The sequence below is a fragment of the Rhea pennata genome, chromosome 1 (assembly GCF_028389875.1).
Source record: "Rhea pennata isolate bPtePen1 chromosome 1, bPtePen1.pri, whole genome shotgun sequence".
NCBI classification, from domain to species: Eukaryota; Metazoa; Chordata; class Aves; order Rheiformes; family Rheidae; genus Rhea; species Rhea pennata.
In genome coordinates this window covers 58,131,519-58,159,405 of record NC_084663.1, presented here as the reverse complement: position 1 = coordinate 58,159,405, position 27,887 = coordinate 58,131,519, and the positions used below count along the sequence as shown (strand labels likewise).

At 40.3% G+C, this 27,887-nt stretch overlaps 1 protein-coding gene across 1 annotated transcript; it reads left to right on the top strand.

The window, feature by feature from the left end:
- Positions 1–817: 817 nt before the first annotated feature.
- On the top strand, positions 818–27,887 carry ISX (intestine specific homeobox). Its single transcript, XM_062569393.1, has 5 exons — positions 818–989; positions 8,961–9,191; positions 22,733–22,884; positions 26,814–26,930; positions 27,651–27,887. Exons 1-5 carry the CDS (start codon positions 818–820, stop codon positions 27,885–27,887), a joined length of 909 nt encoding a protein of 302 aa, XP_062425377.1.

Below are 27,887 nucleotides of genomic sequence, written 5' to 3'. Positions count from 1 at the left end.
AAGCATGGGAAGGTGGGGTACAGAGCACTAACTCCTGCTTCTGTGTGTGTTGCAAGGGGGGTTTCTCTTTTTCTGTTGTGACGGACAAGATGGGATGACGTTGAAAAACACCTGTTTGGAAAGCTCAAAGGGCTTCTAGAGTGGAAGAAAAGGGAATCGAACCAAAACTGACCACTATGGGGAACGGCTGAAGGATAACCTGAGAGTTACTGGTGACGGAGGTTTCCTCCTCCTTCCTGATACCTCCAGTATGTGAGAGAAGCTTACAAGGTGCCTCTCTTGCTAGTAAATGTCACAGAGGACATGTATTTGTCTGAATTATTTTCTTAAGTCCATAATAGTACAAAAGCAAATGAACTTGTCACAGGTTTGAATTTGAATCCAAAAAGGAGGCTAATTGCCCAAAAGATGAGATTTGCCAATATGTAGCAGCTCTTTCCAGGACATTTTTTTAGCCTCTGTCTGTGAGGAATGCACCTCCTCCTGGAATGACAATGTGATTGCTCAGAGCTCTGTAAATCTGCACAGGTTGAGGGTTGTATAGGTTGTATGGGAGTGGGTGGGGTTGGTATGACATTTCACCCCTGACTCCTGATGCTATTTTCCCAGACACAGGAGCGCAATGCTTAGTTCCAAGCTGGCCAACAGAGGCACCTGTGTCTTCACTTGTGAGTTGCCTCTGTTTCTCCTTCTGGCACCTGTTTAGGTTGGCAGGGCACAAGTGGGGAGAAGAGCACAGCCGTATGTTTCCTGGAGTGTACCAAGAGCAGGGAGAGCAGGAGCAGATTCTCTGTCCCGCAACCGCTTTGGCATGAAGATGGTGAACCCTCAGGAGTGTGCCAGCCAGGGGAAACCCAGTCTGTCCTTTTCTATTGAGGAGATCTTAAAGAAGCCTTCTGCCAAGACCAGCCTAAACAGTGAAACCAGGAACAGAAGTAACTATGCTGAAAGACCTCCTACCCTAAAAGCAGGATCACCACTGGATGTTGGTAAGAACCAGATGGAGCCTTTAATAAAAATGCTCCTGTTCCCCCCCGCCCCGTAAAGCTATCCTATTTGATTACGTAGAATTTTTATTGTTTAGCTTTTCCAGGAATCTGAGAGTTCCCTGGCCAGGGAAAATATATTAATTACATACACAGAAATAATCTTAAACAATTAATTTGCTTTCAACCTCACAGTAGATTGTTGTCAGCCTTTGGCAGGATTTAATATGTTTATGAAGCCTCAGTGAGAGGTAGTTATGCCATCTGAACAGTCATTGCAGATGGCTCTTTTCAGTAAGAGTGAGAAGTGCTCATTGCAAACAAACATAGCATCCTGAGGTCCTTTCATGTAAAAAATAAGTATAGTCTTGTTATCAAAAAAAAAAATGTTATGAGAAAGGACAAACATTCATATTCAGGAACCTAACATAAAACTGCTGCAACTTAATGGAGTTGATGAAGTTTCACTTATACCAAGAGCAGACTGTGGTCTGGAATTACAACCAAGACTTGTATCAGTATCATTTTCTGATAAATTTGACCACTCACCCTTACGCAGGAGAAATAGTATGTAGTACAGGTAATTGTAGCTAAGGAGTGCTAGAACTCAATTGTTGGAACAAGAAAAGAGAAAGCATCTGTGTTTAATCATTTCTCCTTTTTGTCAGGGACACTAGATCCTTTCATGAACCAAATAAAACCAGCTAGTAGAGAACTGGCATAGCTTCTAAGTAAACTAGTAAGTGCATTAGCCTTTTTGACTTCAGTTTAGTTACTTTGGCCTTGAGTGCACTTTTACTCCCATAGAAATTGTATTTTTAATTTCTTAAACAAAGATCAACAGCCAACATTTCCTAGATTCAATATTTCTTTTTTTTAATCTGCAGCTTTGTTGAAAAGATGAATTATATACACAAACACATTCACCTAACTGAAAAACTTCCAAGAGTTTTGACAGAAAATTTTATTTTGCCTCTTTCTCAATTGATTTCAACAAAGGTTAATGCTATGATTTATTATTTGCAACATAGAGATATCCTTAATGGATCATGGCCCCATTTCATTGAATGCTGGATACTGGGAGTCCCTTTCCTAAAGAATGACAGTCTATGAACACATTGTGTATTATCATGATTTCAGCTCTTTTTATGACCAAAAATGGATCCTGACCTAGACTGGATAGCAAATGATGGCTAAATCAGAAAGGAAATGCAGGAATATTACACCATGCTCCACAGTGTAATATTAGCAAGCAAGCTGAGTTAAAGCTCAGTATCACTACTGCTGTGTCTCTACCATGGACACAAGATGTCCACTCTTTGTTCACCATAAACACAGGGGAATTTCACTCACTCTGTACAGAGGTTGTGTTCCAACCATGGGGAAGAGCAAGTCTAAACACGTCACGGCCATGAGAGCCCCCAGCATTGAGGCTCAGTACACAATGGCTGCTTCTAGGCTCCCCCCACATGCAGCTTCCCATAGAAACCTGCATATGGGGGAGAGGGATAGCATGCCGCTCAATTTTCACAGAACTATAGAGTAATTTAGGTTGGATGGGACCTCTCAAGGTCATCCAGAAGTCCAACCCACTCTCAGAGAATCCTCTCAGAGAATGGACAACTTCAAAGGTAGAAAAAGTTGCTCAGGGCCATGGCCAGTTTGCTGACTGCTTCATCACTGGTATTGCTGGAGAAGCACAGCACCAAAATGTTTTCTAAAGCTGCCAGTGCAGATCCGATCTTAACAACAGCAGCCTCAGGCCATATTTTATTTATGGTCCTGAAGCAAGTAAGAGCTTGGTAGTTTGTAGGGCTGGACAGGGACAAACTAACTCCAGTGCAAGCACACTGGGGCCCACATGCTGAAGGAGACCAAGAACCAGGCTGCCAAGTTGGGGGAAAAGCAGGAGTGAATACTGTGGGAATAAGCTCCTGTGCATGGTTGCACAGAATGTCCTTTCCAGAGGGCCCATGACAGTCACTTTCTCCCATTCAACCCAAAGAGAGGCATATAACACCACTGAAAGCAAAGTCAGTGATTTACATAACATGGGACCACGATGCATTTTAACAACACAGGACTCTACTCAGGAACAGAGAAGTATGGCAGAGACAGGACTTTTTTATATTAACCATGTTTTGCGATGAGTACGATCAAGATAACCAGTTCTGTTTCACAGAGCACCTTAACTAAATATGTTAGTCCAAGCACAAGGTCTAATAAACCTGTATGAAGGACGTGCTGGGTTCCTGGGACTGCATTACAGCACTGCCAGTGTAGTCTCACCCCAAACTCTTCCACTTGAGGATACATTCAATTTTTCACCTTGAAAACAGTGCAGGCAGAACAACCAGGCCTTGCCTTTGACTTGATGAGTTGTAATTGCTCCCCACCTCCTCTAGTAAAAGAACTAATCAACATATAAATCAAGCACCAAAAGAAGAAACTTCATCATGTAGAGAGATTGTAACCATAGCAAGCAAATATGGTGATTCTTCTTCCCCTGCTTGAAAGCAAGATTAGTTTAATATGCTTAAGGCAATGTAAAATGTTAACAAATAAAAATAGTATATGCACCAAATCACTCACTAAACAGACATTGAAGCAAGGAAAATGTTAAGAAAGTTGTAGAGATATTCCAAAACATTGTTGCACATTGCTTTGGCAATTGATCAGTGATTTTACAACAGAGGACAAAAATATAGCTTTTTCACTGTTTGACAGTGACACTATAGATTTCTTACTAACATCAAAGCGGTGCCTAAGCTAATTACCCCTTTGCTTTCCCAGCGGAACTGCCAGTTTTTTCAGATAAGGTTTATTTCAAAACTGCAATACACTATGCTATACATCTTGGTGTAATTGCTGTATTTCATCAAAGTCATTCAACTTCACGCCATATAAGACTGGAATTGAACAAGTTATGTAAATAGTCAGCCATATCAAATTTGGCTTGGTGTTGGCCAAGGACAGGGAAATGAAATAAGTGAGGGAACTTGTTGGAAATTCCAGGATGGGATATAAATTCAGCTACTTTCCCAGAATTGTTCAGCAGCAGCAAAGAAGGAAGTACAATAGGTCAGGGCTGAGCCTCATCAGTTACATCCTATTATGTATTTTAAGAGTATTTCCCAGCTCCCATATGGTATGTACCTGAGCCATGATCAACATGCAAGGATTGGTAAGACACACATTCCTGTGACTTCCATGAGGTGGATGCTGAGGCCAGGAAAGATGATCTATCCAGTCTGCTGATCTAGACAGCCAAAGGATTAAGATCACTCTTATCCTAAAATTTAAATTTAGCCATTAAGTGCCAAGGAGATGGGAGGGACCATAAGTGCAGAAGATGCAGAATGTCAAAAATGAGGGACATAGACTAAGCTTACACTGGAGTCCCTCCCCAAGGTAATTCAGGAGTGTTGGAGCAGAGGACTTCTGGAAGTCTCTTCTAATCTTAATTATTCTATGATTCTTCCACAAAATGGACACTGTGATGTACAGTGCCAGCCTTGTATGGAAAATTGGGGCAAGGCAGATGTGAAGATCCCTCTGGGCTGGATCCCTAAGTCCACAGTTTTTCATGATTATATTTCCATTGGAATTTGGAATAAGGAATCTACACTCTTCCTGAAGTGCCAATTGCAGTGTTAGCCATCTATGAGTTTACTGCACAAACTACACTACACTTCACTACAAGTTAGGCTGGAACTGCAGCCTGTGACCTGAAGTCTACCAAAATTTTCAAGTTTTTCAAACACTCCTACCAAGTTAAAAAAGAAATAGCGACCAAGAAAACACTTGAGTGTTCAGTATGGATTTTCCCCCTCTTCTTTTTTCATAGCACCTAGAAAGGGTAACCACGGCCTTTGCAAGGGGCACAAATAAACACCTGAGAAGTACCAGTCTCTACCTGGTACCAACTCCATCATTTTAAACAGAGAAGATTAACAGATAGCATGCGGTGGGAGATCTGTTCAGCAGATTGGCCTTTCTTAAATTCGTGAGAACTTGATTTCAACAGGCTTGAAAGTATGTCTGAAATGCTTGTTCTTTACTCTCCCAGTTTCTCTCAGTGGGGTTGCACCATTAAGAATTCTTTTGTCAAGTTAAGGAGACCTTACATCTAGGAAATTAACTGTAAGAGTAGCAATGGATACAGCAACTTTTTATTGTGCTGCATTATGCCCCATTGTGTCAGGTACCTGCAAACAAATAGGAAGACAACTGCCACCATGCACACGAATGTCAACACAGTGATTGTTTACTTCACCCTTAACAACACTCCACCCAGATTCATTGCAAAAGAGGAAACAGATGAAGGAATATAACTGAATAGATACCACCTGGCCAATATCACCAATTCACCCCACCTATTATAAGGAAAACCAATCCACTTAAAAAAAAATGTAGGTATAGAAGTAAGATAAAATCATCACAATATAAAGTATAAAGTTGCTTACACTTCTCACTACTCTCCAAAACCCATGAGCTGTGTTCAGAAGGGGATCCTTACTAGTGCCAGACACTCCCCTGTTTGTGACCCTAGCAGGACCCTAAAATCACATGCCTGGGGCCTGCAACAAGCCTAATTCTCTCTTACATACAGAAGCTTAAATGGAATTTAGGACTTCTGAAATAATCTCATTAAAAAAATAATAATATCTTGCTGTATTTTCCCACCCTTTCTTATGAAACTGGAAGACAGGCAAAAAAGACCATTTTGAGCCAGAAGTCTAAGTCATTTCTGTGCATTACAGTAACAAATATCTCATGTTGCACCTGGCTGAAATGTTGTCGCCATTTCTGCTGAAAAAAAGAAAAGAATAAAACTGCATTCCCTGGTGGAGATATTACACACTCCAATTCATAGATATCTTTCAGAGCTCACTGCTGGAGTTGTATGAATACAGCTGAAAAATATTATCTGCCCTAAAAAGCTGCCATTTCAGACAGTCTCCTTGCTTTTTCAAGAGGGCAAGCATCAGGGGAGGTTGCAAGAGAAACAGGAGTAGAACCTGGGGCTCCTTACTCTGAGATGTGAGCTTTAAACACAGTATCATTTATCTTAAGTCCCATCCTCCAGAAAACAGCTTTCTTGATTTTTCTGGTCTCTTCCTAAGGTTCATGACACTCTTATTCGCCTATGTGATCTCAAACAACAGATCCTCCCAGTCCTTTCCATCACTTCAGACATACATTGGTATTTTCTAATCTGCTTAGGATGGTCTCCTGTTCCCTTCCTGTTTTCTCTTCTTCAGGCTATAATCATTCGTTCTTACTCTACTCATGCTGATGCATAAGTCATACTCATCACTGGGGTATGTGACCATCTCAGAGAAATACTTCGGGGAGGGAAAGGTATGCATGAAGGAAGAAAACACATGAGAAGCAAAGGAAGAAGACACACAAGACTTTTATTCTATAGAAAATGCCAGTTTTATTCATAGCAAACTTTGATCACTGCCCCTAAGAGCACCTTGGTCAGGTATCCTTTTGTCCTTCATTGCTGTAGGTTATAAGCATCATCAGTTCAGTAGCATATTTATCTTCACAACATCCCTTCTAGCCTGGGAGTGCCACTGGTGCAATTCAGAGATAGAGGACTGAGAAATCCTGGGCTAAGAAGTACCCCAACACAGATGTCCTCTCAGTTCTTGGGAAAGTTATTTAACCTCAGGTCTGTATTAGTGACCAGTCCCAGGCCTACCCTTTTCCTTTACCCCGCAAAGATTGTTTCAAAGTCCAGCTATTTTCTCACTACAAACCTCAAAATGAATTGACTCCAAATGAATTTAATGAGTCCCAGTTTGCACAATATACCTCTTACTAAACTGCAAACACAGGACTGGACCTTGTACCAGGTTTTTAAAGTCAGCATGGCAGGTGTCATGCAATTGTATTTAGAAGTCTCTCCAAAGATTTGTGATAATTAGAAAAGATAATATTTGAACAATCATTCCTTACTGGCATGAGGCTTTGGCTAATTTCCAGAGCTCTTGTATTTCCCTCACTTCAGCTTCAGCCCTCTGTGCAGTTCCTATTGTATGGACTTTTACTAAGGGCAGAATTGAGCATTCTACCTGCAGATGTTACAATTCTAACCAAAGCTGGTTAGAAAGAGAACTCATTATTTAGTCAAAAAGACAAAATTCTGAAAAGTCTAAAAAGTTAGATGCTTTGCCAATGATAAATCGTGCACTAGAAATAAAATATATGTTAAAAAACAGTTTCTTGCTGTACAAACTGCCAAGGGAAGGAAAGAAGCAGAGACAACAGACATGACTTAAGGGTTTGCCTTGTTTGCATCAGGTTTAAATTTGACATGGTCATACCTGCTGCTATTTAGGTATGAGAGAGGAGAGAACAGCCACATGTGCTGGATGCCCCAGAGCCCAGATACAAGTCATCTCTCAGGAGTGCAGTCCCTTATTGCATCAGGATTTTAATGTTCTTCAGTGGTAATAACAGACAAATCTATGTTGTCACATTAGCTTCAGGCTCACAGTAATCATGCTGCTTATGTGTTGCCTGTTACTCTGCTTTTCCAAGCAAAGAATTTCAGGCTTGGGGAAAAACTAGACCAAATTCTAGATTTGTTCATTAAGACAGCACAGACCCAATTATCTCATCTCTAAAGTCAAGTGCAGCTACCAATGGAAGCACATATAGTTAAGAATTGGAGCTTATGGAGAACCTTTAATGTAACAAAGAGAAGTTCACAAAAAAGTTCCAGTAAGAGACTGGCAGTGTTTAGTGTGTCTCTTTTGAGATAATTAACAGCCATGGAGAGCCCACAGTCTTGAATGAAAATGTTTCTCAGGGTGTTATGTTTCAGTGCATGCCTCTCCAAGGCCTTCTTATCTTCATAAAGAAAGATTTAAAGTGAGGACTGAGACTTCTTTCATTAGGGTAGAAAATTATTCAGAAAGGTCTTTGCAGTGTGCCTACTGCACATGAGGTAGTGGTGTTTGTAACAAGGCACTGCCATAGCAGAAAGAAGATCATGGAATCTGCAGCCAGTTTCATTACCACTCTGGGGCAGGTCTCTTATCACATGTCACTGTTGATTACGGCTGGGGTTACCCCCAGCTCCCAGTGAGATTGTCTTATACCACACTATACAAGGCCCATGCTCAAATCCAAGCTCTCTCTCATTTGCGTTTTATGCAGATGAGCCAATATGCACCTCCCTTTTGTTTTCCTTGGCAATAAGAACATGCAAGTGATTTCATGAAGATGAGCTGGCTATGAGCACTTACCTACATGTCATCAGTATCACCTGTCACAAATGTGGATGGGATATATTGACAACATAAGCATAGGCTGCCCTTAGAATCATGTGATGCATAGATCTGAAGTGCAGGCAGCTCAGAGGTAGAAAAATTGACATATGAACCTGAATCAGGGAACATACTGAGCTTTAGCCTATTCTCTGACTCATCTTCTTATATGGTAAATGTATCTACTGAGATATTTGAAAAAGGAGCAGACTTTTAAAAAAATTGGCATCCAGCAAATTCCATTGTTGATCTTGCTGATAGATTTTCAGAACAGCTCCACATCTATGGTACTCCAAATTCTTTAGGAAAGTCGGACACTGATTTGGATGCTGGCATGGAAGCTTTCTTACTCATTACGTCCTCTTTTCTTGCTTATACAGTTCTATTGCAAACCTTCCACGGGACTTTTGAAAGTGTTAAGGTGGGAGGAATGGAAAACAGAGGTTAGATTTTCGGAGTACAAACATTCACCAAGATCGTGCCCTGCACCACAGACATCAAGCTAAGGTCATCTTGGCATTGATACACAGTGCAGAAAGATTAAGGCCATTTTAACTATAATCAGGCTTGAACTGTTAAGGCAGCTAGACCACATCCACCTTTTTTTTATTTTTTTTCCTAAAAACTGGTAGGTGCACTGAATGATAGTTGCTTTATCCCAAGCTTTCCTGTGCTGTGTCCTTCACAGATTCCAGGACTCAATTAAACAGTGACTTACCTTCAGTCAAAACGTTTCACCCAGCCGTGTGCACTACACCCACAGCTAAGGCAAAGACAATGCAGTCAGCTTACTGCAGGTGCCCTACTGATTCCCTAGCTTCCCTCCTGGGTGAGGATAGGGGAGGTGAACACCTAGAAGGCAAAAGAAAACATGAGGAAGATCAGCTATATGATTTCCTGACAGACTATCCACTTCATGGTGAGTGCCTCTAGATCCAACTTTCTCCCAGAGTGCTTAAAAAACACAGTTGTTATCTTACATGCTGTTACATGGCAACACCTAGCAACAGCCATCACAAATATTTCTACTCCTAAACTCCTGGCTGACTCACAGGGATGATCCTTCAATCTCACCATCCAAAGCATGGAGACCCACCCTTTGAGCTAAAGTGCTAGCTCAGATCTGTCAAGCTCTACCAGTTTTAGTGGTACGGACTGCCTTATATGTTAGTCTATTGCCCTCCTACTTTGGGTGATGATCTACGGAGTTACCAGGAAACGGGCATTGCACAACTTAGGGAGCAAGTCAACCGAACATGCCGAATCAGCTCCATGTGTTCTGTACACCTTGGACCCACTGCACAGGTGATGAAGAGGTCATCAGCTTGAGCGTAGGCAAATTGTTGATGTGCAATAGGTCTGGCATGCAGGATGTGTCAAACACATTTTCAAACCTGACTATGTTGGCAGGTCTGCTAATTTCATTAGCTGTGAGCAGACGTAAACAGCAGTCTATGACTGAGTCTATGGCTCAAGCACAGCAAAGGCCAATACTGAAATGCTTTGACAATATGTTACACTGAGACTGTGTACACAGCAGGACCTGTGGTAGCTGAATGAGACAAGTTCCTAACAGACAAACTACAATTCATTAGTAACACATGACAAAAGTTGCTTTAAGTTTCAGAAAGAGTGAATAGGGACCCATAAGTGTAGAGACCTACACTTGATAAAATAGGTTCTTGGCAGCAGCAGTAAGATATTTCCTGCGCAGCTTGTTATCTTGTCACTCCTTTTTGGAACAAAAAACAGTGCAGTTTCAATGAAGATCACTGAGTGTTCTTTATGGGTTTGTGTGACTGCAGACAGCTTCCTTGACCCATATTCTTAAAGTCAGAAGGGGAAACATTTATTCCTGTGAAATGCATTTGAAAGAAAAGCCTCTTTCCTGTTGCTGCTATGGTATACTGAGTCTTGTGACAAACTGCCATCACCTTCTTCTTTCCCACAAGATGAAGTCTGTCTTCATGCAGAGAAGGGATAGTAAGATAACCAGATATTTCAGCCCACCTTTGCTCATCAGGCAGCTAATGGCAGCAGGGCTAAAGTGCACATTGCCTCCTTGATCAAGAGCCAGGCCTGAGGGGCTAAGGTGCTGCTACCCCTGAGAGGAAAGGACAAAAGAGAACTGAGAGGGAAAGCCAAGTAGAAATGGTGCAAAACTGGGCTTGCAGCTTCTGCAGTTTAGTTATTTAAATAACTAATTAACTAGAAATTAAAAAATAATTGATTAACTAGAAACTAAAATCAGTTTCTAGGAGGGTCTTCTCCCTTTCCTTCTCACACTAGCTTTGGCTAATGTTCTCCACACCACAGTCCTCCCTCAGTTGCAGCCTTTTTGCCTTGCCTACTTTGCCTATGTTTTCAGCCAGCCCTGCCATAATATGTATCTGGCTGGTATCTGAGAACTTCCTCTAAGTGTTTAAAAACAAATAGATTTTATGCTGAAGGGCCACAGAGAACACACATGAGTTGAGAGGTAGCTTTCTCATGGTGATTGCGGAGGGAGGCTGGGCCCCAGCGTCCCAGCTCAGCACGCAGCCTCTTTGACTCACACAGTGTTGAGTAACAACAAAGTAAATGTGAAGCATAATTACCCACAAAAAAGTGAGTTGAGCTGAGCAGATCCTTTCGATGACAACTCGTATTTTAAATAAAATGTCTCTGTTCCTGGTTGGCAGTTGGGTTTTGAAACCAAGCAGAGGTTTAATAATCTGCCATTTTCTAGGATATGGGTTCCTGTGGTTGCTGAGCTTTTGACAGAAACTGACTGAAGGAGGGTGAGAATGCTACAGGACTGGATTGGCATTTTTCCCTGCAGCACATAAACAATGATATTTCAGATCCAGATCACACACTGTGTCATTCTTAGCAGATGGCTGAAGCTAATAAGCTCCAGTATCCTTCCTCCACTTCATGTTAGATGAGAAGGGGTGATGGCTCTCTTACTACTGCATCTAGCTGAGGCTGGAGCCATCCTTCCAAGATGTGGTCAGTAGCAGTATCTCCAGAAAGGGTGATCTATAATCCTTACATTTTGAGCCAATAGCTAATAAACTTCTGTTTCCATTCACTCTGCAGTGCTTCAGATAAGCTTTTGACATGGTAGCTATGAGCCTGTAAGGGGTTCTCCAACAAGGTATCAAGGTGGTGCTAAATCCTCAATGCCTATGCCCAGAAGGGATCTCTAAGGGCTCCGTTGCACCCACACCGAGGTTGCCTACAGCAATTACCTCATGAAGTAGGAGGGCTGGGAAAGCCTCTCTGCTCTTTCTGCCTTGAGGGTATTTACCCTGGAAAGCTTCTGACGCAATGGTCATTAGTCCTTAACTGGAGGGTTCTTCAGCCCTTTCTCACAGACTGCCTGTATCTATGTAAAAAACCTATGTAATCTGCTAAGAAGGCCACAAGGCCTCAGTTAAGTATCTACTTGTCTGTGGAGTTGTCAGAGAGCAGAAAAAGTCAAGCTCATTATAAAATCCTCATGGAGGGAGGACAGCTGGGTTTATTTATTTATTTTATTTATTTATTTATTTATTTTGAATAGGAGGAGAATGATAAAAAGGACACTGAGGCTGTTTTGATACTATACCCTTCACAATCAGGTGGTTTGAGATAACAAGTACATGCTGACTGTAACTTCTAAGTGTGGATTAAGAATGTACATCTAGGCAAGCCCATAACACTACTGTGTTCCTAGAAACTTACTTTTCCCGTAGGATGGCTTCTGCCATTAAGCAGTTTAGAAATGCAGTGTCATTTAAACTAAGCAGAATTATGTCCTTATCACAAACTGTTTACAGAAAGCAATGCACTTTGACATTTGAGATATCATTATCAGAAAAAAAAATGCCCTCAGATGCCTAGAGATATGTTAACAATGATATTTAATTTCATTAAACACCTATTTGAATTTGAAAATCAGCACGCTGAATGTGGATGCTTTTACCTCTTTCCTTCTGCATGTAAGGCTCAACAGAACTTTTTCAGAAGGCCTGGCTCTCAGAAACAGTGATAGTGAAATGTGTTTCAGGAGATCGGAACAAGAGAGGCCTTATTTTGGAGCCACAGATACAGACACTGCTTCAGTCAGCTCTCTGTGAAATGGCTCGCTTGTGCCATTTTACCATGTGCAACCACCATAGCTGCTAGGATCTTCAAGTACAAGTAGGGCAAACTCCTGTGGCAGTCAGGCTCCATCACAGTAATGTGTGAATGCCTAAGTCAAATACTGATCTCCTGCTTTTGCTTTAATAACTGCTCTCTGTTCTGTCTGTGTAAGACCTTTGGAACTTCACCAGGTCAGAACAGCCAAACACCAGAGCTTGAGAGGGTTATAGCCCATCACACCCGCTTGACCTACAACAGTTTCTGCTGGATACTGCCACATATCGGATTCCAGTGTAGTTCATCAGATCTTTATGGACAATTCAAATGTTTTTTGTGCATGTTGGATCTGATTTATACTTTTTTTTTGCATGTCTCATGTAACGTTTTATACAAGGCAGTGGATGAATGTGCCCAGTATTAAAATTATTTCCTAGGCTGTTAAGCCTGGGTGATGGTCCAGTCCTCTGCTTTAGCCAGAGAGCAGCTAGTGCCTTGGAGAAGCAGGACAGTAGCATCACTTTAAGACTTTGATGCATGTCTGGTCTTGTGGGATTTCTTCACTGGGCAAAATTTTAAGCACAAGGCAAGTCAGGCTTCCATAAATGGTGCTGACTCCTAATTCTTCCATAAACTGGGCATTTTAAGGTATGGGAACAACTGGACAATGTTATTTCCTGCAGCCCATGCCTCCACTATTCACTGCAGTCCTCACTCATAGTGAATAAATATCACCCAAATATTTCCATAGCAGAGATCCTCCGACTGTGAGCTCAAGAATCTTTTTATTTCTTTGATAGTTTTATTATTATTATAGCATCTTTGACCCCAAAGCATGTTACCAAATTCTGGTGATAATCATAAAGACACTAGGAAATACAGAGATGATCCCTGTCCCAGAGAACCTTCAGTATGAGCCAAGTCCCTTCTATACTGATGCCAGTTGCAGGCATTTTTAGCTTAGTATTTATGTTTTCTTTGAAGCCATAAATTCATTTGTAGTGTTCATTCATGGACAATATGGTCAAATCCCTGTATCTCTCTGAAATGCCATGGTTTATCACTCACAGAACAGCCTTTTCCCCAATATGTTGACTTATCTTAATGCATTTATAAAACACTCAAGAGACAATGAGGCACTGTATAATCACAATCCCAGATAAACATCAGCTGCCCAGAATATGCCAATGGGACTGAGAAAAAGAGCAAAAACATCCCATTGTCCTGCAGAACAAAAGGAAGCAATTCTAAATGAACAGGAAGGGAGGGAGGGGGGAAATAAATACCTATACATATAACTTAATTGCCATTAACTGTCTCACCAGTCTCCTACTTGTCAGTGTAAATACTCCCTGCAGCCATGTGTCTCTGAAGTACAGTAAATTTAGAAATGCAGTAGACTATTGTCCTTGTTTTGGTGGGTTTACCCCAGCCATTGTTGAAGGCTGGTTCTTTATTTTTCTCCCTCTTTCAAGACCAACTGTGCATAATTACACCCTGTATATTAAATGGAAGGCATGAAACCTGAATCTTTTACTCCCATCCTCCAGATACCTTCATACACAACTCTCATTAATACAAATAAGTACTGAAGTAAGCAAACTGTTGACAATTGAAGACTATCATAAATTTTGGTTGTGTTGTTTCTTCTTCTCTCTCTCTCTCTTTTTTTTTTTTTTTTTTTAAGTAAAGCTGATATAGCATCCAGTGCTTTCCCCCAGCAGCCCATTCTTTCCTCGGAATTTTGGATCTAGAGGGCACATTTCACAGGAGCCAGAGGTTAATTTTTTCCTGTTAGTCAAATCTGTATAATGTAACCACTTGTAAAATTGATGGCACATCTTGATAAGTTTATTTCAAAGGTCTTAGGAGTGCTTATTGGCTTCTCCGAAATGTATAACAACTTTTCATTACACCCCCAGGATCTGGTGTTTTTAATTACTCTTCTTTAAAATTGAGGGTAGGCTTTTTATCTACTGTTCTAGCAAGAGCTATATGCTGAAACAGGAAACAGCAGAGACTACATACTAAAATAATGATGGAATTATGCTTTCCTGGAGGGAGCAGAGACTCTGAGACAGGGATGTAAACAAGTGTGCCTGATTGATGTCTAGAGGTTTGCAGGTACAAGTAATCACAAAGAGCAAGAACAAAGAAGAAAACAGGCTAGCTGTTCAATTTGCAGTAAGCTCAGCTTTCTCTGTGAACAAATAGCTGTTTCCTACAAAGCTGGTTGGCCATGGAGTGCGGGGTTTATTCACTGTTTGTGAATAAACATGCATCTTCAGAGTGCATGTTTGGAAACTGCAAAATGTCCACGGAGGGTAAGTTTCAAGCCTGAGATTTAGTTGAGTAGAGAAACCACACTTATAACTACTCAGCAGAATTTGAAACACCATTATCTCTTTGCTAGCACATGGAAAGGGTTAAATCCACCAGGAGCTCAGGCTGATAGTGAGTATTATCCCAAGCAATGAACTGCCCACATGGATCATTTCACATGTGCCATCTCCTGCCAGCTGATTCCTCTGAAAACTAGACTGAGTAGGTCCCCTGGCCTCCTCCTTGTCTTCTGGTGGTTTGTAAGTCCTGTTGGCCTGCACAGGAGAAAATTACCTCAGGTGAAAGGGTAAAGAAATGTGCCAAACTTTCATCTTCACTTTGGAAGCTGCCTTGGGAAGGCTATATAAAGGCAGGTGGTCTTGCTTGCCCCTGCATATATGCGTTCAAGGGGCAGACTGCATACAGGGAGTTTGTACACTCCTACACAGACCGCAGAGCAGCCAAGTCTCAGGTAAGTCATGTGCAATTAGTGTGTTGACAGACACTTGTTTTATGACATAGTTCCTTAGCTGAACAGACTTGAGAAAACCCTTTTACTCCTGTGGCCCTTGAGTTTTCCTGTCTTTAAATAAGACAAATATTCTTATCCCAGCTTAGTTTTGTGGAGGAACCGTGCTTTGCAGGAGGTAGGTATTATTATTTGATACCATCATGGTCAGATTTTGAAGGAAGTTAGTGCTCAGAAGGGGTAGGCTCTTTCCCCCATGAAACATGCACATCTGCTTGTTTGTGCTCAGTTTCCTCAGCTTGAGAGGTCATTATGTGAACAACAGAGCATACAAGGTGCTTGCTCTTCTGCTAAAAGCAAACTGGCTATCAGTTACCATTAGCCATCCTGAAAGTAATTGATTTGATTATTCAGTTTTCATGCCAAGTTTCTCTTCCTTTACTCTTTACATTTTTATCAGTTGAGGCTCAGTAGATCCCATACCAAAATGGTGGTCACTGCATAATGGTTTCTCAGTGAAGGGGAAAATAGCCACTGTACATCTTGTCTAAGCAGGTTTCTGGCCTGGTATTTTTTAACATTCCTGTCTCACTTCCTGAAGTCTGTACCTTTCTGTTTTTCAGCCTTGCTGTTAGGTAATTAGGCACTGTTATTCTGTGCCTGGGTGAAAGGCAACTTTCTGTCAGTGTTTTGGACTGAAGCGAGGGAAGTCAAGCCTCTAAATGTTTGAGTCCTGCTGCTCTGCCTCAACTTCTGCAATGCCTCAACAGCAATCAGCTGGATGTTAAACGCTGCACTTTGCTAGCAGGAGGCTCAGGCTGGAGCTCTTGTATGTATCCAATTAGAATCACTCACTGGCTATGCTGGTCTCTCCTAACAAGAGGTGAGGAATCACTTTAATAAAGATTAACCACACTGCCATACTCTCACCTAAATATTGCAGCACAAGCTCTTTTGAAAGCTGTGAGCTATCTTTTTAACTAGGAGAGGGGTTGCCACAGACACATCTCTGTACGTAGATAAGTGCAATTTGTTCTAATGCCATAAGCACTCTATAACAACTCTATCACAGAATCTCAATTGTTTTTGCTGTGGGGCTTAGCCACCATGAACAGAGTGTCACCACAAGAGTACAGTGTTAGGAAAAGCCAAGGGAAAGAACTGTCTAGGAGACTCAAATATCTATAATTGGTTGAATTAAAAAGGAGAGAGAGAAAAACTTCTTTTAAAGAAGCTAAGGGTGAAAAATAGAACCCAAACAGATATAATGAGGTTCTTTGTCACTGCTCATGAGTTTCTTTTTGAGAAACAAATGATACAGTCAAATCTGTTACACAGAAAATAACATATTTCTGAGGTTACATAGCTAAAGCTACTGCTTATTTATGTAACTGCTCTCTCTCTTCTTGTCAAAGAAGAGGCCAAATCTTTGGATCTGGTTATCACCTGCAGTGAGAGGGTGTTTGTCCAGAAATGGCAGAGGATTGCAGCAAGATAAACTGATCCCACTAGTTTTCATCTACCTACATTACATACTTCAAAGCAAAGAAGAAGTGTCAGCGCTGATCTCCAGCCCTTTTCCTGGGGTTTTGTTTCTAGTCTGTGAACTCTTCATAATGAGACCAAGAGGTTTGATACATTCTTAACCTGCTAATGGACTAAGCGCAAATGTGAGACGCAATTGCAGCACTGCAGATGCAGATCTCCCTGACACAGCATTTATCTAGCCGTACACAAAGTAGCCAAGAACAGCAGCACAGGGTGCAGCATAGGCTATTTGCCTACTATAGACCACAGTCTAGAATGAACTTGTCAAAGCATGATATTGCTGCAGCTTCACAGCTGTGAATTCAGGTGACAGTAGCAGTCTTGGGTATTACCTGGCTCATATGTTTGACATCTTGTGGTTGTGTTATTGCTGGGTGATAGAAACAAGTCATTATAACTAAGCCAAAATGGTGTAAACAAGCATTGCAAATAAGGCCCTTTGAGCTGGAATAATATTATAGCCTGAAATGCTGCGGCTTTTTAGGAGAGGAATGTTTGGATGACTGTAGTTCATGGAGGTATTTAAAGACTAGAGATCACGTAATAAAGTAGGTTGAGAGGAACTTGGGGAGGTCACCTGGTCTGACTCTCATTCAAAATAAGTCTAGTTTAGATCAGGTTGCTCAGGACTTTGTGTAGTCGAGTTTTGAACTCCAAGGATGTATATTTCATAATTTCCCCAGGCCCCTCTTCCAGTGTCTGACTACCCTCCTGGTGAAAAAGAAATTCCTAATATCTAATCAGAATTTCCCTTACTGCAACCTGTGCCCATTGTATCTTATTCTTTCACTGCACTTCTCCAAGAAATCTCTATTTCTATGAAGTTCACGTGTTTTAACTTGCTCGGAGTGTGACCTCATAATAAAGCCAAATTCGCAGAGGGCAAATGTGCTTGTTACTGAATTTAGACAGTAAAGCAATGTATAGACAGCCTTATCACTAAGCATCAGCAAATGCTGACATATTTAGCTGTATGGTATTTTGGGGCTTGGTTTCAGCAGTCAGCTAACCTGCAAATGACTTTCACAGAGCATAAAAGCACACTTAAATATCCCCAGCTTTTACATAGAAAATAGCTCAGGAAACTCAGACATAGTCTTATTTCCCCAGGGAGTCTACAGCCACATTTGTAAAGCCAATGTTACACTTCCCACAGTTTCTAGTCTTATATCTTCTACACACATTCTTTATTAGACTGTAATTCTGAATGCTGTTGTTTGCTATGGGATCTCTAAGCTAAGGTCCCAAGGTAAAGGAGAGTATCATCAGAGCTACAGTCAGAAAAAAGTTTCTTCTTGCAGGGGAAAATGCTAACATACAGTCCCAGATGTTTTCCATTTTTTCATATATATTTTTTTTGAAACAAAAATAGAATGACTGATTACTTATAGTAAAAAAAAAAAAAAAAAAAAAAAAAAAAAAAAAAAAAGGTGCTTTTCCAGCTTTCCTACTGGCAAAAACCTTAATTAGTTGACAGGAGTCTATTTTGCCAGCAATTTAATTTTATTTCCAGTTGAAATCAAAGGCTGTCCCTCAGTCTCTATGGCCCCATCACTGACCTCAGGTTATTTTATTTTGTTCAATATGATGAGTTCCAGCTTTGAAAATCTGATTTCAGTAGACAGGATACTTCTAAGCACTGCATAAATGCTTCTTTTACATAAGCACATGGTCTTTAAAACAGTTCATCATGCCCTTTCAAGAAGGACAAATGGATTCTTTTGCTCATCACCAAATTATATGGGTCATTTTTGTACTAAAGAAGCTGATATGAGACACCAGCAACTGAAGGGCCTATTCTATCTGAAGCCTTATTATCTGGTCCTGGACAATTCTCAGCTGCCAGTGTGACAGAAAACATTAAGAGATGATCTGGTGATTCTGTTCCCCAACCCATCTCCATCATGATTTAAAATACTATGCATCTCAGGAGAATGGTTGAGTCTCTCAGGTGCATTAAGACATCCCATCTCCATTAAAAGTTTCCCCTCTGACTAATAATAGCTATGCACAGTTTTGGTTTTCTCATTCACATATATTCCTTTTAGGGGAGATTTTGCAGCTTCTTATACAGACTCCTGAACTTCAATACTGAGTTTGTTTCATACCATGTCTCTCTAAAAATGGTACTGTATTGCTTGTTATACCTGATTTCTTGAGTCTATCTAGGTTGATTAAGCCAATGAACTCTGCACCCAGTGTCATATCAGCAGTCAGAACTTCTTAAGCTGGAAGCCATGGGTAGATATCCACGTTACTGTCTCTGTCCCAGGTGTGTATGACATATGCTTTACAATCAGAAGCCCTACAGCTAGTATGGTCTAATAATATAAACAATTCCTTTCTCAATTGAGTAGTATCCTCTGGTTTGGGCACTAAAAGTCTTGATTCCAGCTTTGATTCCACATTATGAGGTGGTGGTGATAGCGGTTGTTTCTGTGCTTGGAGGCAAGAACTACTGATTGCTAGCTGTTTGTATAGTGCCAACTGCAATGAAGTTTTGATTCACTCAGTCTTTGGCTTCACTTCGTTTCTATCATAGTCCACTTTAGTTATCCTAATTCTGTAGGGTCTGATCAATACATGAGGCAGAAAGTTTTATACTGGACTAAACCAGTTTCCTGTATTCTGATGGAATACTAAAATACGTTTTTTTCCTTTAGTATGATTTCTTAGATTTTAAAATGTCGATAGTTTCTTTCTTTTTTGTTTACTCATAAAATTATATTTCAGTTCATTAATCATATACATTAAAAAACACACGTAAATGTATTATTCTGCTAGTTCAGATTTCTTTTCAGGAGGGAGGGGTTGCTCTATCTCTCCTGAAAGCTTTCTGTTGGCACTGTTGGGAACATAGGAACAAAGGTGGTCATAGTTTGAGCTCCAGAGCTCTTGGATCACTTCCTCCATTCTGAAAATGTTGGAGGTAGACTGAACCTTCTCCCAGGTTTAGGGAGCCAATTTCCCATTCTGGCAAGATGTGGGAGCTCAGATCAGTGTTTAGGGAGACATATAAGACATCTCAGGGAGACCTCAGATATCTGAGATGATGTTAGGGTCAGGGCAAAATTCATTTGTTGTCTGGATACTCTGTTTGAATTGCCATGTACTAAAGAAATATAAATATCATATTTGTATTGATACAAATATAGCAGAGGGATTCATTGTTGCCTGACATAATATTATGTACTTGACAAAATATCACCTCAGTACTCAATCTTACCTGTCTGCAGTATCTCCCAGGAGGATATGAAGGCCAGCCACCACAGAGCCATGGAGATTTTCATCTTCTAGACAAGATACACTATAACCAACTAAGTCAACATTACCATATCCACAGTGGACTTAGTGTCCTGAGATTCGTATTCTCTGCACTGATAGTCTCTATTTCCCTCTTACTCCATATGGGAATAAGTTCCCCTTTCCTTATAGCAGTCTTCTGGGAAAGTTCAAGCTGATGCAACTTTGCAATCAGGGCTTCTAGGAGACTGAAGCCAATTGTTATCTTGAGCATATATGCATAAAAATATTTCCCATTTCAGATCATTGCCCCAGTAGTGTCAGCCAGATTCAACTTAGATGGCATTTTTTCCTGGGGGCTGAACCCAAGGATGCAGTCTAATGAGTGGTACTTTGATAGGCTGGTGAAAAGTCCAATGATATTTAATATGTTGGACATGAGCTTTATTAAGTTGTTCCTGAGATATGGGGATATTGACAGTGTTTATGATAAGTGACGCTCCTCACTTATTCTTGCCTAACTAGTTTTCATTTAAAAGTGTTTGAAAAAGGTGAAATTCTCACAGTGGAACATATTCACTTAGCGATCTCCAAATATCATGTCCTAGGCATCTTCCTACAAGTGGATGGACAGCATTAATTATTCCTTGTTTTCTGTGTCAGCATGGTCACAATTAAGTTTACACTACAGAATAAAAGTTATAATTTCTGGTTGGCTCAGAGTCCAATTTATATTGGCCAGGAAGTTGAATTACCTTTTTCACTACTTTAGCCCTCAAAAAAGAATAGTTTATGCTAATGGTGGAACAAAAATAATAAAAAAAAAAGAGCAAAATTTCTTTGAGGGACTAAGCTAATCTTCTCTGGGTAACTGTTCCCATTAGAAAGTGTATGCAGCTAGTTACAAGGTATGAATTGGTAGACCATGGAGAACCAAAAGCAATTACTGAAAAGGTCATTTTCTCCAGCAAAATGGTGTCATTGCCAATTACCTCAGGTCATTGAGTAGCTAGCTCATCACAGTCAATGGTGAGATTAGAATTTTTATGCTCATATCAGACTGCAGTTTCAAGCTGAGTAGCAAAAAAAAAAAAAAAAAAAAAAAATCCTTGTGACTCACAACCCTTATGCTATGTTTTTTTCACACTGATCATTCAAGATCTGCTGGAAAATTCTGTTTGTGCACCACAAAACGAGGCTTTGGAATGGGGCTGAACTCCATGTTCTGCAGAATAGCTGCCTTACAGTTCACTTCTGCTACTCCCTTCTCCTCCTTCCTGCAAAACATTAGCCCTTCAGCATCATGTCAGACCCACCCAACTCTGATTCTAACTTACACCAAGTAGCACACACAATTCATGAACAAAATGCCCTGGTGCAGGAAGGCATTTCAAAATGCTGTAGGAGTAGTGAAGAAAAGCCTATTAGGATGGTCAGACTGCAGCAAATTAGGGAGTGGAGCAGTCTAAGAGCTCCCTGAGGTATTCTCACCACCTGAAGGTCTGCATACACTTGTCTCTGGGTTTTAAGGCAAGGTCAAGATCATTCAGAAGGTCCCCACACTACGAAAGTGCAGTCAGGAGACCACCATGACTTTTCTTTGTGAGGTAACATTCTTAAAGTAACTATCACAGTGCTCACCAGTTCCAATAAAACTGTTAACTATCACTAAACACTGCTAAAAGAATGATAGAAGAAGAGAGCAGAAGCTATGTGGTCAGTTTGGAGTGGATTACTTGCCTCTACGTGTTCATACTCTTGGGGTACTTTGTGATCTTGCTGGCATACAGGGGGAGCATTGTCATTAAACTCAGTGGCGTAACAAAGGAATAAAATCTGGTCATAGATTCAGAACCAGGCCAAGTAAACATCCACTTACGCTAATTTCTCAGCAGATCTGAGCTTGTGTACCAGGGAGCTTAGGAGTCAGCTGATATAGAGTAAGACTAGACTGACTGGCTTGGGCATGGCAGCAGGGTGAAAAGTTGGGAGTTGCTGAAAGATGTTAGAGGGCAAGGAATAGTTGAAGGTTACTAGTCCCAAGGATACAGATGAAAGTGGTAATGGGGGTCCTCAGGAGGCAGGATGATGGTGATGTTGATGGTACTGTGGGAAAACATTAAGGAAAACATAGATTTCTGTTTTATTTAATAAAAGGTTGCAGGTGAACTTGGGTATTCAAACTACTCTTCTGAGTGCATTATATTTCACAGCTTGAGGAAAGCTTAGTACAACCAGTATGACAGCAAAGGGGATAAGGATGGAAAACTTCACAGCTCAAAGAACAATTGTGATTAATTATGGGCCTGAGAACAGCACCAAGGCAAAATAGAGCGAGCTAGTTATTGATTCCCTTTTCATTAGGGTTTGTTCATAAACGGTTTGTAAAGTATTATGAATTAGAAAGAAGTGTTGTCTGCATGCGATAAAGAAAAAAGGGGTCAAAAATCTGTCTAATACTAACTAATCTTGACTGCAAACTCATCACGGAGTGAGAGTTATTAAAATACATTGGTTGTGTAGCAGTCGACATACAACGGATCAATCAAATTAGCACTGGAAATGGACACCTTTCACCCCTTCAATGATGGGGTCCACATTCACTGCTGGGTCAAGAGACAGTCACCTGCGGAAAGCCTATCTCTAGAATGTGTTGGAGATGCCATCCTCAATGCATAGTAATTTACAGAAATTGGATCTCTGAATCTTGTGGCCCTGTCTGAATAAACACTTTCTTTATGAACTGCAATTACCTTTTCTTGTTTGCACAGATGAGAGGAAAGGGAAACGGAGAATCCGGACAACATTTACAGCTGAACAGCTCCAAGAACTGGAGAAGATTTTCCAAGTGACTCACTACCCTGATATCCATATCCGAAATCAGCTGGCAGCAAAGATCAATCTCCCAGAAGCCAGAGTGCAGGTTTACTCTGTGTCCAAGAAGCTAAGTTCACCACACCAATTCTTTATTCAAGATACATTCTTAATAGTTTATCCCTGGGGGACATGATCTCTGTGTAACCAGCAGAGAAGGCCAGTATCATTCTCCATTTACAAATAGGGAAAAAGTATTTGTCACCCAAATAAATTAAACAAAGGATTAATAGAACCTCTAAGCATATTAAATGCATAACAAATAGGAGTTACAGATGGTTATGGTCAATCTGTTGGACTCTGTAGCAACAGAGCTGCCACTTAGGAAAATACTTTTTAATCATTTGTCAATCTTTTATAGACTAATGTACATCTACTATAAACTGTCATCCACATTGCTCTTCTGCAGGGTCTCAAAAAAGTGAAAATAACTGCACAAATGCAAATGCTCTCCTCCTGCTCTGTATTTTGATAACACAGACTACAAATACTCTGTAATTTCAGTGCATACAAACTAACCCAGTCCCCCACAAGCTCTAATGCAGTCTTGCTGCATTAGCAAGCCCTGAGCTCAAAATCTAACCCCATACACTTACTGTATATGAAATCCGCTACATTAAAACACATATCACTGTGTTTTAGAAATTAATATTGTTTACTTGTCACTATCATGTTGATTTTTACAAGAGATGGTTTCTCTACTTGCCAAAATGCTGGAGTTACCAGTGTATTTCTATATACAATTCCTACTCTAACATTCAAAATTCAACATAAAGCAGTTTATTGACTGCGACGTGCATGGGACTATCAGCTAACCATGATGATATTGCTTCATTGTTAGCTGACAGGGAGAACTGGAACAGCAGAGCTGTAGTGTACCCATTAGTGATATCAGTTGACCCACAATGCATTTCCAAAAATACATATTTCTGGCGATATAAAGGCTACTAGTCAATGTCCACTACAGAATGCTAAATCACATCAAAGACCAAGATAATCAGCTCTTTAAGAAATCATTTATAATATGTAGAGGAAAAAGAAAAAGGAAAAGAGAAAGAGATGTTAAAGCTCAGCTGGGAGAGCATTAGACTGAAGATCTAAAGGTCCCTGGTTCAAACCTGGGCTTCAGCAAGGGGTGTATGGTGGTGGGAGTCCTTGTTGCTCCAACCCTGTCAAATATGCTCTAGGAGAACCTGCTTCAGCAGGGGCGGTTGGACAAGATGATCTCTAGAGGTCTCTTCCAAGCTTACCAATTCTATGTATGAAATTCTATCATGTAAAACATCAACTGGAGAGACATATATGAGAAAAGGCCTTATATGTTAGAATTCCAGACAGCCAATTCCCAATTCAGAAATTGTTACACAAGAGACAAGAAGTTCTGCAGTTGACCCTATCTTGGCTGACAAAGAGAGATTGACCACAGAATTAAAAAATAGCATTAAATTAAGTATCAGTTATTACAATTTTGGTTGCACTTGTTGCATACAAACAAAATGAAGTGCAGACAATTCATATATGCTCTTGGTTCCTTAAAATGATAGCTTTGACATAGTTAAAAACAGCTGTAAGTCAAATTATCTTAGAGAAAGAATTTGCCTCCTTCCCCACCACCCTTGCCAAAAAAGTGATCATCTCCTGGAGTAGCCATGTGAAACACATCATAGCTGTGCAAAAAGCTAACTAGTGTCCACCAATCAAGAAACAAAGCCATAATTGCTATGAAACAGCCTAAGTGGCTAGATGGAATTATATCCCCGTGTATGAATGCATACATACAACAGAAAATCAAGAATGCTGAATGTGTAAAAATTAGAAACAAGAAATTCTAAGAAATCGATAAAGCAGGATACAGTTCAAATCTGTGAAGAATTAAGGATCATCAGAAATTCAATAAAAGTACATTAAGAACAAAAATACTGAACAATTTTATTGATCTACAGAAACAATGAGATTGTCAAGGATAATGCAGAAGTGGCAGAGATGGTCAATCATTATTTTTGCTATATACTTGGAAATATGTCAGATAAAGTTAGTAGCATCAATTGAGGATAATGAAAACTTTACTTCAGGACAATGTTAAACAGCAGCTGCTACAGATAGATATTTTTGAATCATGACATGCAGGTGTCTTGTCTTTAGCAGTTCTTAAAAAGCTGCCTGAGAAGCACTTTGGGTCATCAATGTTGATATTTAATCAGTTCTGGAATACAAGAGAAGTTCCATGGGCCTGGAAGAGAGCTAATATTTTGTCAGTGTTTGAGAGAGTAAACGGAACAATCAGATAGCGATTGGCCTGTCAGCCGAATATTGATTTTTGGTGAAAATTGTGATAAAGCTGACTTGAGGTTTTGTTAATGAAGAATTAAAGAAGAAGTAATACATTTAATATTTATCAATGCTGGCTTATAGAAAATAGGCCTTGTCAAACTCATCATTTTTGGATGAGATTATACATATGGTTGATAGAGATAATAGCATTGATGACGTGTCTCTGTAAGGACCTAAAGACTTAGTCCTGAACTCCACTTGGGGAGATTCAGGATGGACACTGAAAAAAACATCTTAGGGGTAAGGGTAGTCGAGGGCTGGTCGGGCAAAAAATACAGCATCAGCTGTGAACAGAGCTGCCCCTTTATTAAAAAAAAAAAAAAAAAAAAAAGCACCTGAAATGAGGACTTTAGCCCATGTGCAAACTTTGGAAGGAACACTTCAAACGGTGGATTTTGGCTTTAGTCCCCTCTCTGCCCTCAATCACTTTATCAATGTTAGAGAGAAGTCATTTCATGGTGCTGTTTACCACATAACTCCTGCCTAGTAGAAAGGGAATTGAGCAGTTCGTATAGACTAAGCAGTTCTCAAACACGTGCAAATGCAGATAAACAAGGCTAACCTTTCAGTAATCTCAGATACTTCTAACTACCAGCAATACAGAGAAGGGCTCCTAACATTCTCATTAGTTCCTGGGCAAGAGATGCAGAAATAATTGAGCTGTTCATTATTGGATTTAAAATACATGTATACATTAATATATATATACATACATACACACACACACATAAATATATATTTTTATATATACACATACACACACATTCAACAGCATCAGGTTTTGGTCACTAACATCTTGTGTTCACTTGAACTACTTGCCTAGACAATAAATGCTTACATTCAAATAGGAATTGTCTGCTACAAAGGAAGGGAAATGCAAATTTTCACAGCAATGCAATAAGATGCACTGTTGTGGTCACACAATAAATATTTGTGTGCCTCAGCCAGAAGCCAGAAAGGCTTCAGCTGAAAGGCATCAGCTGACAGATGAAAGAAACTCCTTTGAGAAAATTTGTTGTCTAGTTTTTAGTGCAAAAAAGATGGCAGGTAACATATTCATAGCCCTAAGTGATTTAGAAGATTACCCTTGGTCCTTTGCTTAGGTCACTTATGTGATTTTCAAAATGTTATCCGCTAAATATAGAAAGAATACTGTTTCTACAGCTCCACTGGTGACCCTTACTGCAGCTCAGCAGAACCTCGAGGTGGACCTTTTCCCAAACTGTTCACCTACCAGGTGGAAGAGCCCTGCCATACAACAAAGTGCACTTAGGGAAAGCAGAATGCCAAATGTCTCAACTGCTGTCAAGGGTGGAAAGCGATTTGCTTTCTCAGGAAAGCAATTAAAGACCTGTTGCATCCTGTGTCACTATGTTTTCTTGAACAGGGAGATCCTAGGTTTTCTGTGAACTGTGAGAAAAGTGACTGCCACAATAGTCCAGAGAACCTATGCACTATGCAGACTGAGAGTGAGATAGATATTGTGTCAAACTCTAGGTTCAGCCACTGGCTTTGCTGAGTTGGAGGTCAATATTTTCTACATATCACTTAAAGATTAGGGAAAGTAATTGGATATGAGCAGTTCTTTCTATATCTCATGTTCGTTTCTGTGCCTGTTCTTTCTCACTTTGCCTTCCTTGTATCCAGATCTGGTTCCAGAACCAGCGAGCAAAATGGAGGAAAAATGAAAAATTTGGCAACTTTGGTGGCCTTCAGCATCTGACAGAAGTTGATTTCATTCCTGCTCCCAAAGCAGATACCACAGTGAGTATTGGAAGCTACGCATAAAGCCACTGAGGCAGAGAAAACTATCCTTCTCCAGGTCACCTTTTCTCATGGTACTATCCCAGAGACAGAGGACAGGACAGGAAGAAAATAGCAATATGAACAGGATAAATCCCAGCAAATTTGGTTGAATAATACATTTTTAGGAAAAAATATTATGCTATTGTTCTTGAAATAAAAACTGTTTTGTGTATATGTATCTATGTGTACATATGTGGCAAGGTGCCTCTTGCAGAAAGATCCTTCTCCATTTTACTTCTAAATCATTTCCCTCTAAACCATACTTTGGATCAAAATATCTTTAAAACCAAAAATGTTTTAAATAGGAAGAAATATGACATTTGCAACTAAAATACCATGTTTCTTTTGACAGTCAGTATCTCTTTTCTGTCTAGCCTTGTTATGCTGATTGGAGCTTTTTTGCCCTTGACCAAGTCCTTGCTAAGTCCGAGATGGTTGGTATTATCTAGGCTGGCACCCAGGCTCTTCCCCTGCCAGGAGTTTTTCCACAGTTACAATAAAGGGTATTTTGCCTCTTCTCCCTGAGTGATAGCACATCACTGGGTTTTAGGGAGTCCATTCTTTTAAATTTCTCATGTTAACTACCAAGCACTGGGAAATGAATAAGGTTGCTTGTTAATTGTATCTAACTGAAAGTCTACATTGATTTACCTGAGACTTCATTTTTATATTTGAAAGGTTCCTAGCTTGGTGCCCAGAAAGCTCACTGCTACCATCCCTGCTGTGGGATACTACTCACCACTACAAGGGCATCTGACAACAGCCTGGCTGCCCAGCATGTTGTCCTTCGGACCCCATCACTTGGAGCTGCTATCCTTCCCCAAACCTTACTTGGTCTTCAACTACCATCCTACTTACAGCACCTCGCTGCCCCACAGATTGGAATGGAGCAGTATCTGTGCCAGCTCCACATAG

Bases quoted from the DNA above. Each gene is read 5' to 3' on its own strand.
- ISX (XM_062569393.1), top strand. From the start codon at position 818: ATGGTGAACCCTCAGGAGTGTGCCAGCCAGGGGAAACCCAGTCTGTCC. The intron at 9,192-22,732 runs GTGAGTGCCTCT...TTGTTTGCACAG, and splicing joins GACAGACTATCCACTTCATG to ATGAGAGGAAAGGGAAACGG. The intron at 22,885-26,813 runs GTTTACTCTGTG...CCTTGTATCCAG, and splicing joins TCCCAGAAGCCAGAGTGCAG to ATCTGGTTCCAGAACCAGCG.